General features: G+C 39.7%; 2 protein-coding genes across 2 annotated transcripts in view; both read right to left on the bottom strand.

Moving 5' to 3' along the window:
* DAGLB (diacylglycerol lipase beta) overlaps nt 1-1,429 on the bottom strand; it is a 17,781-nt gene extending 16,352 nt beyond the window's left edge. Inside the window, exons 1-4 of the mRNA XM_009281668.1 lie at nt 1,374-1,429; nt 1,222-1,314; nt 534-620; nt 292-384 (exon numbers count right to left, since the gene is read on the bottom strand). Of these exons, the coding sequence (XP_009279943.1) occupies nt 292-384; nt 534-620; nt 1,222-1,314; nt 1,374-1,429 (329 nt within the window). The remainder of the gene's footprint in view (nt 1-291; nt 385-533; nt 621-1,221; nt 1,315-1,373) is intronic.
* Nucleotides 972-15,114, bottom strand: KDELR2 (KDEL endoplasmic reticulum protein retention receptor 2; the record flags this gene model as incomplete). Its single annotated transcript, XM_009281669.1, has 5 exons — nt 972-2,192; nt 3,007-3,259; nt 4,327-4,485; nt 9,181-9,281; nt 15,075-15,114. Coding segments are annotated over 5 exons (588 nt in total), but the record flags the coding sequence as incomplete, so codon positions are not given.
* Between the last annotated feature and the right edge of the window lie 677 nt (nt 15,115-15,791).

A 15,791-nucleotide genomic window follows, 5' to 3' on the forward strand; every position in this document is an offset into this window, starting at 1 on the left:
CCGGGGTGCAGGCGCATGCGCGGAGCGCCCGGGAGGATTGTCTCGAGGGGTAAGGAATAAACCCTGTGCCGAATAGCTGCGTCTCCCAGCACCCTGTCCGTCCTGGTACCCCCAAAGGATGGCATCTCGACCACCACGGGTCACAGCCGGGCACCCGAAAACCAGCAAAAATGCGTAACAGCTGCATCAAAAGAAAAGTCAGAACATCGACGCGTGTCCTTGAGGCGGGAGGCATGCCAGCTGCTCGCGCTCAGCCACAGCTGCTGGCTTTTGTTACACCAGCCCCGCTACCTTCTCCCGGCCCTCTGGCACAGGCCCCCGTGCTCCTTCTGCACAGTTCTGAGCACGTACAAGGACACCATACCCGAGAGGGACACTTCGCACCTGAATTGAAAGGACAAAGCTAACCACATGGAAGCAAATAACCTACCCAGATCTCACAGAGTTCTCTCTCGTACTAACTAGCACAGATCTCATGTAGCCCTATGGCTACAACTGGAATCAGGCTCTTGTATTTCATTACGGGGACAGACCTTGGTTCCAAGCGACTCTGAACAGCAATGGGATCCTCAGTGTACTGTCTGAGGTATCGGAGACTGCAGCATCTTAGCATGCACACTCTGCAAATAAAAAACACTATTCACATTTGGGGTTAGGAATGATAACCATCACTAACTAGGGGGATAATGATGGTAAACTGAGTTAGAGAAGATAAATGACTTCTTGAAGATAAAACAAAAACATATACAAGCACAAAACCCTCATCTGCGCTAGGCTGGAGACTGAGCTCTTACAAAACAAGCAGAACTAAGTCACCATTGCTTTATTCAGTGATAATGCCCCTCATAGCCTTAAAAAGTTCGCATTTCAGTAGAGCAAACAATGACATCAAGCAATTTGTCCTTACTACAACTTCTCATCCGGTCTCAGGCTAACAGAAAACTTTAATTCAGGAATAAAAAACTCCAACATTTTCACCATTTCATAAAGTGTTTATTGAGGATGGTAACACAGGATAAATCATGCAACAGCTCAGTAAAAAAAGGGAATCATTTAAAGAATAAAGAATGGTAACTGGTGCTGCTGATTTTGAAAAGTTTATAAAAAAAATATTAATTGTCCAAAAGTGACATCAAAAACCACTTGAAGCTGAACATGGAAGTTGCTTATAAAGCATTCATTAAAAAGAAAATGTAGATACTGTTTAAAATGATCACCTACAGAGTACTGGAATCAACAACTTGCAAGTCTCCCATTTCTATAGCTGCAATGGTGTAGCAGGGCTGTACATCCAAGATATTTAACCTTCTTTTCCTGCACAAAGAATACAGTCACAAACATTTGCCACGAAGCAACACAACTGTATCTCTTACCCTTCACGACCTGCGCTGCCAAGCGCTTTCGTTATTGGGATTACCTTCCCAAACATCATGGCAAAACAGGAAAGGGCCCATCCTTGTGGCCTCAAGAGATTTCCTTACTGTCCTCTTGCCGTCAGCCTGTTTTAGAAGGGGAACAACTACAAAACGTGACTGTTCCCCTTCTGGCACCAACATATGTTTTAAATAGAAACTCCATGTCAGCAGATGGCACAAAGACTGGGCACCAGCACATCACATCAAACATTGGTGGTTTCAGATTGAGAGTTGACATATATTCACCTTTTGGAAAAAAATAAATATAGTGGAATGAAAATCGAATCAAAGGGAAAAAACAGATGACTACCATCCATCAAGGATGCACATACCTGTGCACTAAAAAAAAAAAAAAGAAAAAAAAAATCAGTCATTTCAAAGAAATTCTTGAAAATTAAAAAAAAAGTTTGCACTTGTTCCTGGTCATAAACAATCTCACAAAAATCTCACTTTTGGAACTATTCCAATTGAAACCATACACTGAATTTATTAATACAGTATAAGTTTCTTTATGTAAAAAATCTTTATACATAGTAATAAAAAAGATAAAGGCAAGATGCATCAAACAGAAATCTGCTGGTTGTTTTTCCTCCGTTCTTACAGAGCCGCTGATGACTACCTGCACTATAAAGAGCTGTGTTTCTGACTTTCTGTCTCAAGCATCTTCGCCTTTGCTTGTGATAAGGATTGTTCTGTCCAAGCATCCAGAAGGACAGATGCTGGTGATGGTTTTTTTTGGCACTTATGCTGGCAAACTGAGCTTCTTTCCCTTGAGTACTGTAAGGAAAAGTAGGAAAGAAAACAGTTAGCAAAACAAGGATGTGATCTAGGAGAAGCACACACTGTCAAACCTTCAAAGGGACCAAAACCTGTATCACAGAGTCACTTTGTTACAAAATGGGTGCACTGCAGACAGTCCTCCCAAGCTTGCCTCTCTCTCTTCAATACATACTGGTAAAACTATGATGAATTAACAACTATTCCAATCCTGCCCTCTTGTGGCACCCTAGAATTCTCACCTTTCATCCTCGGGACATACTAGCCTATGACCGTGGTTTCTTAAGAGTTATGACTAAAATAACACAGCCCCATATAGCTTCGTAGTTCTATGACGGAAGCTGGAATGTGAATAAGGGCAGAATTACTAATGCACCCAGCAGAAATGACTGCTCTTACACTTAGCATAAACAGAAACATCCAAAATCCTTTGGACTCTTAAGGTATTTAAAACACTGAGAAAGGTGTCTGTAAGCATGGAATCTGCACAAAACAGTGTATGTTGTCAGGAGAAGCATGAGGATCATGCTTATCGATGGAAGACAACAGCAACATGTATTTAGCCATACTTATTTTAAATTTGTCAATTAAGTTCATCAGACAATTTATACATTTATATTCTATCCATACTCAAAACAATCCTCAGAAATGCCCCACGCTAGCAGAAAGTGTACTTGATGAATCTATCAAGGAGACTTCAGCCATAATTTGCACACAGAATTAACAACCTAGTAATGTCGATATAGCAGTTCCCTATGAACGTGTTAATTGCCACATTCCATAACCTGAAGCTGGAAGCTATTGCACTACTTACCTTTTGTAACATACAAATAGAAGAAGTCACAGTAAAGAACGGTCTGGACCACACCAGCAACAACAGCTATGAGGTCAAAAAATCCCTCAAAATAGTAGCGCCAAATCCAGTTGACTAAGTACAAGGCACGGTACAGACCCAAGAAGAAAAGATAGTGAGTAGTGATGGTCTCTGCTTCCCCAGTTTTGCTGATCATAAAAAGTTGAGGGAGAATAGCAACTGATTCGAGATAGATGGAGAAGGTCCACAGTATCTGAAAGGAAAAAAAAAATCCACAGGTATATTCAACTGTCTTACTGATAACAGAAGCAAAGAAGATATTTGACTTGGCTTGGCTTTTCACTCTCTAACAATGTTATGACTAGGTACGGTATATTGGCAAACTACCCTTGATACAGGAAAAACTAAGTGAAAGCTTCATAATCAACCACGGGATGGCACGAGGGAACAACTCCCTTGGCAGACAGACTCTCCAAACCAGCTGTCTAGTGAGCTGGCAGGCATAGGTTTACTCATGAGGAAACTTATGTACATCCATCAAGTTCAGGATTCACAGTACCATGAAATACATCCTACAGAGCTGGTGCTGTGAAAAGCTGCAGGGAAGATTGAAGTCCTTTTTCCCCATGTTCTTCCAACTTTTTTTATCTATTGGTTTAAAAAATGAGTTAATACAGAACAAAATTTAAAATAATGTCTCAAAGTGTTGCAATTAAAATTCCTTTACTCTCTAATAAAATCATTTAACTCCAATAAATATAAAAATGCAGCTCAGTCCACTTAAAATAACAATCTAAAGGTATTCTCTATTTCATGGGAAAAATTATGAACTCTCTATAACTACGTTTTTAATATAATTTTTCTGATTGTAAAACACATAGCTGCATTTCAAATACAATGCAATTCTTTCTAACACTCTAGACCATTTGCAATTCTACAAAATCTAAGAAGTATTAGAATTCCTTTTGTTTTCACCAGGTGGCACCAACTATTTACAAACTGCATTCTGGGGCATTTCTTTAACAAACATAACAAAAGGAAAGATACTTTTGAGTTAATAGAACCATCAGAGTATACTGGGAAAAAATTATCTCTTGCTTAACAAAATAATCAATGTTGGTAACAATGCTAGTCTCCTGAAGTGCCTTAAATTTTCACAGAAATCTACACTGTAAATAGGCATTAAGGAAATGGAATTAGCCTGAACTTACTAAACATAGGCTTCTTTCAAGCATTCCTTAATCAGCCTAAAACTGCTCATCTTCATGTTCTAAATATTTTAGAGAAAAAAGCGTAACCTCCTGCCCACAGTCAACTCACCTCCAGAGGAGAGAAGTCATGATTGACAAGAAATGAGAGTCCACCAACAGGAACTATCAGAAACTCCACTCTGAATGTATCATGGTTTCCATCATAGGTGGCCTTAAATTTCATGTAGATCAGATACACAGTGGCATATGAGCAAGCAATGTAGATAAGCTGAAGAGCAAGGAAAGAAAAAACAAAAAACAAAACAACCCACAGAGGTTGCAGGATTAGATCAAACTCACTGAACAAAGATATTCCCAGGCACTAAGAGGAATAAGTGCTGTCTTTTTTGGTTGGTTGTATTGTTTGTTTACATGCCTTTGCAGTTCCAGGCTACGTGGTGGTATTTAACTTTTCTCAGCAGAGTAATAATTCAAAACCAATGACTCTGGGCTCTGCTGGCTTTGTTGCTTTAAAAGCATCACCTTGCCTCTGGTTGAAGTGACTGTCCAAAGTTTCTTTAAAGACCCTTTCCTGAGTAGACAGAACTAAGGAACTGACTGGAGAAGGAATACCCCTTCTGCTGCTGCAGGGGAAGCACTGGCCCAAAACATTTACGTTAAAAATGTGCACGTGCATACACATAATAATGGTGGAAGGGGTCCTTTTACATTCAAAAAGCCCAGGAGTGGTGTGGCTCATGTGGCAATTAAAAACCTATTCAATAAGCCCCATTCGGACTCAGCCATTTAACATATCACAAATTAGCTGATTTGATTTAGACCTTTAAACATCTCTAAAAGCTGAAGAGTGGCAAGTGGCCAGTGTTCTCCACCAACCAACAGACCATAAAACCTGCAAAACTAACAGACTGCTAGAAGCACTGAACCAGAATTCAGTTTCAATTTCAGTTGATGTCTAACGTTACAATTTTTAATTGTTATGGTACAGTAGACTTCACAGTTATTCCCTGTGGAATAGGCAAATAGCTTTATTTTACAGATGAGAAAACAGAATCAGAGACAATACATGACTTTCTAAAGGTCAATCTGCCATCATCAGGACAGAGCTCACATTGTCCTGGAGACAACATAGCACAGTAGACTAGCCAAATAATTTAGCTTCTGCCTCAGTTTCATCACAAAAATTAAATATTCCAAACCATTTATCACATTAGATATAGGTTCTTTACAACTGAAAGGTAACAGATTTAAAAACCCATTGTTTGCAGATGCTACTAATCACTAAAAGCACTGCTCACAGATACAGAATGCTACAAATACTACATTAAGCAGCTCAGAATCCAAAGACTTTACTACACTAGCACCCCGGCTGACTGGAGATAAAGGACCACAGACAGGATATCAGATATAGGAATCCCTACTACAGGTGTAAATTAATTGTAATTGCTATGGTCATAGAAGACACTAAGAAAGTGTGAGTGAACCCCCAACTCCTTATTAAAGATTTCTACATGAGAATTATAGTGTGTTTTGGGACACTCAAAAAATTTCTTCATTTTTAAAGATACCAAAATAAAATAAAAGAATGGTAGGAAAATGCCTTATTAAATTTCTACATGAGAATTATAGTGTGTTTTGGGACACTCAAAAAATTTCTTCATTTTTAAAGATACCAAAATATCTGGATCACTGCCAGACAAATACAGCAAGTCGGCACCTGTAGTGTAATTACGATTTCTTTAAAAATACTGAAGAAAATCCTAACTCTATAGAAATTAACAACTTTTTTTGGTGCCAATTACAGCATTGTCCTGAGATTAGAAAGTTCATTTAGTTATGCTCTGGGTAAGCTTATTTGTATAGTAGTTCATGTTCTCTACAACTGTGTTATGTTATATACTGCTAAATACACGTAGCCAGAACAAGAAGCTGTGTTGCGACACTCAAGCAGCTTTGACTTGGCACTACATTAATGGGCTGAAAAGCCAATTACACCTAACAGTCTCTCTAAGCAGTAACCTTTGAAACTGTAACAGAGGCTTCCATTTTGCAAGTTAGTATTGGATTTGAACAGAGGACCACTCTTTCATTACTGGAAAGATTCAGTTTAGTATGAAGTTGAGTATCACAAGTGTCATTTCCCATATTCATTCCTTTTCTGGGTAGGACGGCTGCAGAACAAAGACATAACACTGAATCACAACCAATAAACAAATTGCGAAAAACCTAGCTGCTCCTTTAGTGCACCCAACAGTAGCTTTCAATATTCTCAGAAATTACATTAGGAAAAAAGCTTGTGTTTCAAGAATATTTTACTTAATCCACAGTTCTTCATCTAGACTGTTAATATTAAAACTTAAGCATACACATTTGACTTGTTGGAAGACAACAGTGTGAGGGGGTTTAAGATCTAAAATTTTATTTTACAGTATTATTCCCCTAATTCTTCAGTACGTTTTGCATTATTGACTATCTAGTCTTTCCTCTTGGCAAAGTTACACTACCCTCTGAACTAAAGTTGAAGAGGATCAAGGAAATCCAAGAATAAAGGAACTGGATTAAAAGGGTGTCTGCTCTGGTGCCACAAATGCACCAACCTGTACAGGTGCCACAAACATGCTGCACTCTCCCAGTCTACTGCTTTATTTTCTTGTACTCCGCACCAGGAAATTGCAGGAATAAATAAGAAATAACAAAAACAAATTTGGGCTCACCAACATTCAGTGGGCAAGTGAACAGGATATAATCTGATGGAAGCTACATCTCTAAAGGCATACTCCTGTCAACTTTTGATCAGCCCCTGACCAGACGCTAGCTACAATTCTGGCAATGCATTTTGAATACTAATTTACCTTGTAGTGGATAAAAAGAGATTTACTTAAGCTCTAATGTCTCAATTGAAAAATACAATTTATTGGAACTATTTTTCCAAAAGCTTTTCTTTTCAGTAACAAAAATGGCATTTGTTCCAAATGTCACAGTCCCCATACAGTTTTTAAAAATTGCATGTAGAGTGTAGAAAAAAGTAGGGTTTTGAGTCCATTTTCCACATTCTTTATCCAAAGCCCGTCTAGAACTTATTCTGTAATAACTCTGCAGTCAAAATAAAATAAAAGAATGGTAGGAAAATGACGGCAGAGTGCACCAGCAGAAATGCATCCAATACTCAGATACAGGTACCATGAAAAAGAAACTGTAAGATACAGAATGCTACAAATCACAAAAATTAAAGCCTGCAGGTCATTAAGAAAGGCAGATAGTGCTAATTTGTGTATTTCTGTATATATTCCCAGAAATACTCAGATACAGGTACCATGAAAAAGAAACTGTAAGATACAGAATGCTACAAATCACAAAAATTAAAGCCTGCAGGTCATTAAGAAAGGCAGATAGTGCTAATTTGTGTATTTCTGTATATATTCCCAGAACAGAGAAGAAACTCATTTTCCTAAATATCTGATGATCACTGCCAGACAAATACAGCAAGTTGGCACCTGTAGTTTAATTACGATTTCTTTAAAAATACTGAAGAAAATCCTAACTCTATAGAAATTAACAACTTTTTTTGGTGCCAATTACAGCATTGTCCTGAGATTAGAAAGTTCATTTAGTTATGCTCTGGGTAAGCTTATTTGTATAGTAGTTCATGTTCTCTACAACTGTGTTATGTTATATACTGCTAAATACACGTAGCCAGAACAAGAAGCTGTGTTGCGACACTCAAGCAGCTTTGACTTGGCACTACATTAATGGGCTGAAAAGCCAATTACACCTAACAGTCTCTCTAAGCAGTAACCTTTGAAACTGTAACAGAGGCTTCCATTTTGCAAGTTAGTATTGGATTTGAACAGAGGACCACTCTTTCATTACTGGAAAGATTCAGTTTAGTATGAAGTTGAGTATCACAAGTGTCATTTCCCATATTCATTCCTTTTCTGGGTAGGACGGCTGCAGAACAAAGACATAACACTGAATCACAACCAATAAACAAATTGCAAAAAACCTAGCTGCTCCTTTAGTGCACCCAACAGTAGCTTTCAATATTCTCAGAAATTACATTAGGAAAAAAGCTTGTGTTTCAAGAATATTTTACTTAATCCACAGTTCTTCATCTAGACTGTTAATATTAAAACTTAAGCATACACATTTGACTTGTTGGAAGACAACAGTGTGAGGGGGTTTAAGATCTAAAATTTTATTTTACAGTATTATTCCCCTAATTCTTCAGTACGTTTTGCATTATTGACTATCTAGTCTTTCCTCTTGGCAAAGTTACACTATCCTCTGAACTAAAGTTGAAGAGGATCAAGGAAATCCAAGAATAAAGGAACTGGATTAAAAGGGTGTCTGCTCTGGTGCCACAAATGCACCAACCTGTACAGGTGCCACAAACATGCTGCACTCTCCCAGTCTACTGCTTTATTTTCTTGTACTCCGCACCAGGAAATTGCAGGAATAAATAAGAAATAACAAAAACAAATTTGGGCTCACCAACATTCAGTGGGCAAGTGAACAGGATATAATCTGATGGAAGCTACATCTCTAAAGGCATACTCCTGTCAACTTTTGATCAGCCCCTGACCAGACGCTAGCTACAATTCTGGCAATGCATTTTGAATACTAATTTACCTTGTAGTGGATAAAAAGAGATTTACTTAAGCTCTAATGTCTTAATTGAAAAATACAATTTATTGGAACTATTTTTCCAAAAGCTTTTCTTTTCAGTAACAAAAATGGCATTTGTTCCAAATGTCACAGTCCCCATACAGTTTTTAAAAATTGCATGTAGAGTGTAGAAAAAAGTAGGGTTTTGAGTCCATTTTCCACATTCTTTATCCAAAGCCCGTCTAGAACTTATTCTGTAATAACTCTGCAGTAGGCCATTTAAAGAGGCTTTTATTAATGAAATTATGCACTCTGCATGCAACATTACTAGCTTTTCTAACTATTCAGTATACTCTACCTTCATAGATGTGTTATACAATGAAATGAATGAAGTGAAGAGGTCCAGATAACGGGTAGTGAAGACCAGTGCAAACAGAAGCTGGCTTTTCCCAGAAATACCTAAAGCAATAAAGGAAATAATTAATTATTCAAAAAGTGATGCTGTGCTTTAAAACACTTGATGCCAAGGATGAGAAAGGATACATCCTTTATTTCTAAGCAAGCTGATTACAAAATTAGCACAAAATCTGTACAAACTGAACTGGAAGTTCATATATCTCAGTAGTGTGAATGTAAGTTACCGATACACCATTGTATTGGAAAAGGTGCTAGCACTACACAACATGTAGAAGTTACTCACAGCAGATAGCTTCCAGGTGATATTTTTGTAGATTACACTATCTATTCTGCATTATCATTGGGCACTATACAGCAAGGCTGCATTAGCTTTCAATTCTCAGAGTGCTGTCACATGCCTCAGTACATTCTTTAGGTGCTGAATAGCTAGAAAGGTACAAGGGCAATAGATACTACAGATCCAGTGACAGTCAGAAAGTATGCTAGCACCAATAACATGATGTTAAAGGAATAAATTGATTTTAAAACGTAAGGCAATTCAGTTCAGAAACTTAATTGACCACATGGCGGGGAAAAAAAATATTATCAAACAGTCAAAAACAGATGTTACTATGTACTATAACAAAATAAAAAAAATAGAGAAGTGAGCTAAAATGACAGACATCTACATTGCATCTTCAAAGTAACTTCCAATTTTAGGCCAAAGCCCGGACATCAAAACATTTGTTTGTACTTAACTTCAGCCACTAGAGCAGAGTTAGAAGCATAGAAGCTTTGCACAGTCACTAAAAGCTTCTGAAAACTGAGGTGAAGCATCACTCCATAATACTGATGTGGTGGTGTGTCACAGCAGGGGGACAAAACAACCTAGCCTGTGCTTCTACCTTGTAATTCCAATTTTTCCTGGTTTCAGTCATCCAGGGTGAAAATATTTGATACTGTTCAGCTAAGCATGCAAATATTGTTCAAAAAACAAGAGGGAAAAATATTCTCTAGGAGAGGGTTATGATGCAAGGCTGAAAATCCTTGTCCCTTTACAGAGAGATATTTCTGAGAAAGGCTTTTATTAACAGTGCCATAATGCAATTAGAAGAAAGGCTATCTGCTATGGTTACTGAACTCCTTTTTCACTCCAGCTTAAGAAACGCTGAATAAGCTGCCCCAGATGAAAGGACTTATGTGTATACATAAAGTACAGGAATGGCTGAAACAGTAACAATTAAAAAGGGTTTTTGTTTGTAACTTTCATATGTGAAATGCCTACAAGGTGAGCCTAATGTACCACCCACAGAACAACCCAACTGCCCATAAGCAACTGTAGTACAGGAAACAGCAAATGCCTCAAAACCTACAGTTATACAGACTGTAAGACTATAAAACAAAAGCTGTAAGTATTAACAAAAAAAAAACCAACCCCACAAACAAACCACTTCGCAAAGTTTAGGGAAAAAAACCAAACCCAAAAACATTTGCCATTTCTTGAACTAGAACTACATTGCAAACACAGCTGAAGCAGCACTCTCAGTTGCATCCCAGGTGTGCTCGCTGATATTACGACTCTTGACGAAGCCCTGCTCTCATGCTAATAAAACCTCTCAGCAAGCAATGCTGTACTAAGGTCAAAACCTACAGGACAAAGAAATCCACCTGGACAGGTTACAGTAGAGCATCACGCTACAGCATATAGTTATGTCAAATTATTTAGCATGCTATTTTCTTTTAGTAAATGACTGTGAACAGCAAAAAAGCATATAAGACACATTATTATTGATAATGGCTATAAATTTGGATCTGGATGTACTGTCACATAAATACAAGTAATATACTTCACAAATTCCTCTAAGCCATTGCCAGCCTCACCTCCCCCCCCAACCCAGAAGTTGTAATTTTTATTAAGGCTTTCAGTATTTTCACTGAATTTTGAATCTTTAGAATAGTCAAATGTTCCTGAAACACATCCTAAAGGCAAGTTTAAACTAATTTTCAAGTTAAGTAGGCTAGACTAGGCAAGGTTCAAAGTTTAAACCAAAGACCTATGAAGAGACAGGCGAACTGGGAGAAAGCAAGATCTATACCACTAGCAAAAACAGGGGGAGGAAACAGGTAAACACTCTGCTGTATGAATTTGATGCATTTCAAAACTTTAGGAAATATATCAATATACCTGCCACAGCACTGACCTTGGCTCATGGTTGATAACTGCAATATACTGAGACTACACTGCCGTTATTCTCATCCTTCCCCCTTTCCTTTTACTCCCACAAACATTACTTAGTTCTTGAGGTAAAAAACCACATTTTTATTTCTTCTTCCCAAGGACAGAGTTCAAACTTTGGAGAGTCAAACCTCTCATTTTTGTTTCATCCTCACACATGGAAAAACTCCTGCAACTTCTGCACTTTAGTTTGGCCAAGAGCAATAGCATGAAACTTTAATTCAAAAGCTCAGCTGATTTTCACAGCCAGGGAGGACAGCAGAGCTGAAATTGTAGTACTTTCTCATCAACTTCATTTTGCTATTGTGAGTTAGGTAAAGAGCGATAGGCAGCAGCAGAGGCATTCAGTCGGCCTGGCTGCGGAGTGCACAGAGTGCGTACACTACTTACTAACTATGAACTGCATATCGCAACCATAAAATCTACAAACAGAAGTTTTTCTAAGGAAAGCCAGTCCATACTTTGTCATGGAAACTTCACAGACTTTTTGAAGTATTTAATAGAAAAAAAAAAGTAGTTTTGTTCAGTATGAAGTCCCTATCAGCCACGGAACCACAACTTCTTTGGTTCTGCTAATAAAATACTAACATTAAGAATCCTGTACTTTCAGTTTAAAAACCCCAACCTAACTCTAAACACAAATTTGTCAATTGAGAAAGGCAAAATTTTCCTTCAGAGAGAGAAGAAATTCCAAACCTACCTAAAGCAGCATTTTTGAGAAAATACAGACAAATTGGCAGCAGCCTATGGCAAAGTAATGTCTACAGTCTTCAACATAGCATATGACCTGGTCCATAGCAGACACATAAACAAAACTATGAGAAACAGCTACATTACCTTGCAAAAAAATTATACATTTACTATGTACACTAGTTTTTTTTATAATATTCAGCATATAAATTTGACAGCCTTGCAACTGCAGGTCACCTTTAACACTTGACAAATGACACTGAGAAAAGCAAATAAATTTCAAGGTAGTAATTCGCAATGTAAACAATCTAATTTGACTTGCAATGGATTAGAAAATACAGTCTGAACATGACAATGTTTGAAAGCCCAGGATTCTTCAAGTCTCATGAATTTCCTAATTATGACATGAAGTTAATAATGGAGTTACCTGCTACATTCTCCACCGGCTCCTAGTAATTATTTTTGAGCTGTTATTTGGAGTGGCAAACATTCTTCCAAATTCTAAATTTGGAAACTCAAATAACCAGTCATGCAAAAAATTGTTTCCCTGCCAGCTGTGAAATCATGACTTGATTTGCTTTCCCCTTGTTCTCTTTTTAACATATTGACTAAATTAGGAAAAGGGGGGAAAAAAAAAAGTCTGTCAAAAACTGAACACCAACTGCTTCATAATGCAGATTTTCCTAGCCTCACCTATTTTCCTCAATTAGAGGAGTCACTTCTTAGGAATGAAAATGGGGACTGATGTGTCTTCAGAAAACAGTAGGTTGCAGCAGAGGTACACAGGCTGTCTCCGTTTCCAGCTGCTTTTACAGGCCTCTGAGCTCCTCTTGGAACAAAGGCCTCAGACACACACAGATGCAACCAGAAGAGAGGAGTCGGCACCATGTGGTTTGCCAGCTCTTCACGGATCACAGCCTACAGTTTAGCAATCAGTTAGAAGCCTTTATTTATTTTCTAAGCTTCTACTGCTTCAAAAGTGCACAGGTTTGCCCGCATTTCCTTAGTCACCAATAACCATGAGGTATAAGTGTATTTAATTTATAAACTGCTCTAATATGCAGTGTAAAGGAATCACTGAAAGCCCACTAACAAGAGGCATTTAGCAGCTGCTCAACATTAACCAGTAACTATTTAGGGGTAATTGTTGTGTAGGACTTTACAAATTTTTATTAGTAGAAACCACAACTGACAACAAACCACTACAAGGAACAGGATGGAGCCCCCAAAATAAAACCCCATGCTCCTTTGAGGCGCTCTTCTCATTCTAGACAAATTTATTAGGCCTTAGACACTCATCTCAGAAGTAACATGGATCTGGATTTACTCCTAAGGACTCAGGCAGAACTGGAAGACACCAAAGAAACAATTCCAGACAAACGCATCCCCGTTTCATTTTTTTGCTCAGGAAGATGAATGAAGCAGGCGTTTTCTACTGAAAGAGTCCATGCACATACGTTTGCGTTCAGGGACACCTGCTAATTTGGTAAAGGGAAGACTTGAGGCCCCTATGTAATAGAGGCCCATTTACTTTTCTGTGTTGGAGAAAGCAGTACCAAAGATAATGATTCGTATGAGTCCATCTTCTTATGAATAAATCCCTAGTAACAGAGATCCTCAATCACAACTGACTTAAGGAAAACAACATCAGGTCACTTTAAGCAGAAAGATGGGACTAGGTTACATTGTACTATACTGTGTAAATAACCTCACATCCAAAGGTCACTTAAGAATCTCTTGGCTAAAACACTATTTGAATTTTAGCCTTGCACTTCAATTTCTTGTTTTCCTTCTTCAGACAGGAAGAGATATTTAGTTTTTAGATCATTAACTCTATTGTTGTTTGTAATCTTGACTGCATTTCTCAAGTAAGGCGGACAGAAGAGTTGGAGAAGGCCAGGCCCTCTCCTGCCAGATCCAGACAGAATTCCTGATCCAGTATAGCTTGAGGCAGGGAAGTTCATTAGGAAGGAGCTCTTGCGCTCCATGACCTCAGAAACAATAGTTCTGTGCTACCTCTGCATTTGGACCGTGGAGTCATTTGCCTGAGCTCTTTTGTAAAGTTAAGAACAGTGTTTACTTTAAGTGTGTTTAAAACCAAAGCTATTCGTTTACTTTTTTTTTTCCTTTTGCACCATCAAGTGATTAGCAGAAAGTGACTTGACATGAAAACACACAGAACCTGTACTTCCTCTTACCTGTAGCGCAAATCTCTAATTTTCTCAGTTCTTCCAGGTTGCAGCTTAAACTAATTCTTCACGCTCTTAACTGACGACTTTACAGACACATCTGTTCAACAGCGTTAACTCGGTATTTGAACGATATTTCATGTCAACACATGGCAAACCAATTTCAAGAATAATCACTCTTACTAACGAAGGAGAAGCTCACTGGAGAGAAGGCAAAGTCAAGCTCACAGTCAAACCCCAGTCCATAGCAAAAACGGTATTTCCAGGGTCGATGGCCTGATCCATGTAATACACAAAGCACTGAAACGCCCATTTTGAATTACAACAACTCCTAGTTTTCTGAAAGTAGTCAGCTATGCTGCAGTGATAAGAACTGCTTGCAATTCCCTGCAACCACCACACCGTACACTAGAAAAGAAAAAGCAAACCACATCACACGGAATTCGAGCAAGCACGTACAAAACACGGGAGGAAGAACAAGCGTTTCTCACCCGGGCTGGCAGAGGAGCCGCGGGAGCGGGTATTCTCCCCGGCGCCCAGCCCGGAGGGCGGCCGGGACCCAGCTCCCTCCCCGCCACACCTCTCCCGCTGCCACGTCAGACCAGGCCAGGATCTCGACTGAAAGCCTATTCACTCCAGCCTGGAACCTCTCTTCTACAGCCTTCTCCCGCAGCTGGTCACGCAAGCAAGAGAACACCCCAGAAGCCTTAAAAACGGCACGAATCACAGTTTAATTCTTACCGCAGCGAGAGCGGAAAACAAAAGGGAAGAAGAGGGCACGTTAGTCAGCCGCGAATGCAAACCAGTGCGCGGAGGGAAATGGAGAGAGCGAGGGAAACTTCAGGGTCTGCAAACTGCAAGTCAGCTGCTCCCAACGCTGCACCAAAACCAGCTTTCACGCACCAGAGCGGCGCTGAAAGCTGCCAAGTAAACACGCAGACGGAAGGCTGCGCGCTGTCAGGAAAAGGCGAGAAAATAGGCTCTGTCTCCCTTCCCGATAGCGGCCGGGCGCGGGGAGGGGAGGGAGGCTGCCCGCCCCGCGGGGGACGCATTCCTCCCTCCCTCCCCTCCTCCAAACCTGCCTCCCCATTCATTCGCTCGCCGCCGGATAGTTACATAAGGAAGGGGCGACCCTCCCGGGGACAGCCGAAGCGCTGGTGCTCGGGGATTAAAGTACAAATAATGGCAACCGCTAAACCTTTAACGGAATCGCAGCTCTCCCACGAGTGCACTCCCACCCCAGAGGGGGAAGGTGGCTCCCCCTTCCTCCCCCCCCGGCTGCCCACCCTGTTCCCCACACCCTAGTTTTGGAGGGGACCGAGTTAGAAGGGAGGGAGGTCGGTCAGGACGAAGGCCGAGCCCTCTCTCCCCTGTGCTGAGGAGAGCGATCGTCCCTTTTCACCCGCCCGGGGCGAGTTCTGCCCTCCCGCCCTGGGGCCTTCAGAGGGGAACAATCTC

This window comes from Aptenodytes forsteri, unplaced genomic scaffold (assembly GCF_000699145.1).
Source record: "Aptenodytes forsteri isolate BGI_AS27 unplaced genomic scaffold, ASM69914v1 Scaffold84, whole genome shotgun sequence".
NCBI lineage: Eukaryota > Metazoa > Chordata > Aves > Sphenisciformes > Spheniscidae > Aptenodytes > Aptenodytes forsteri.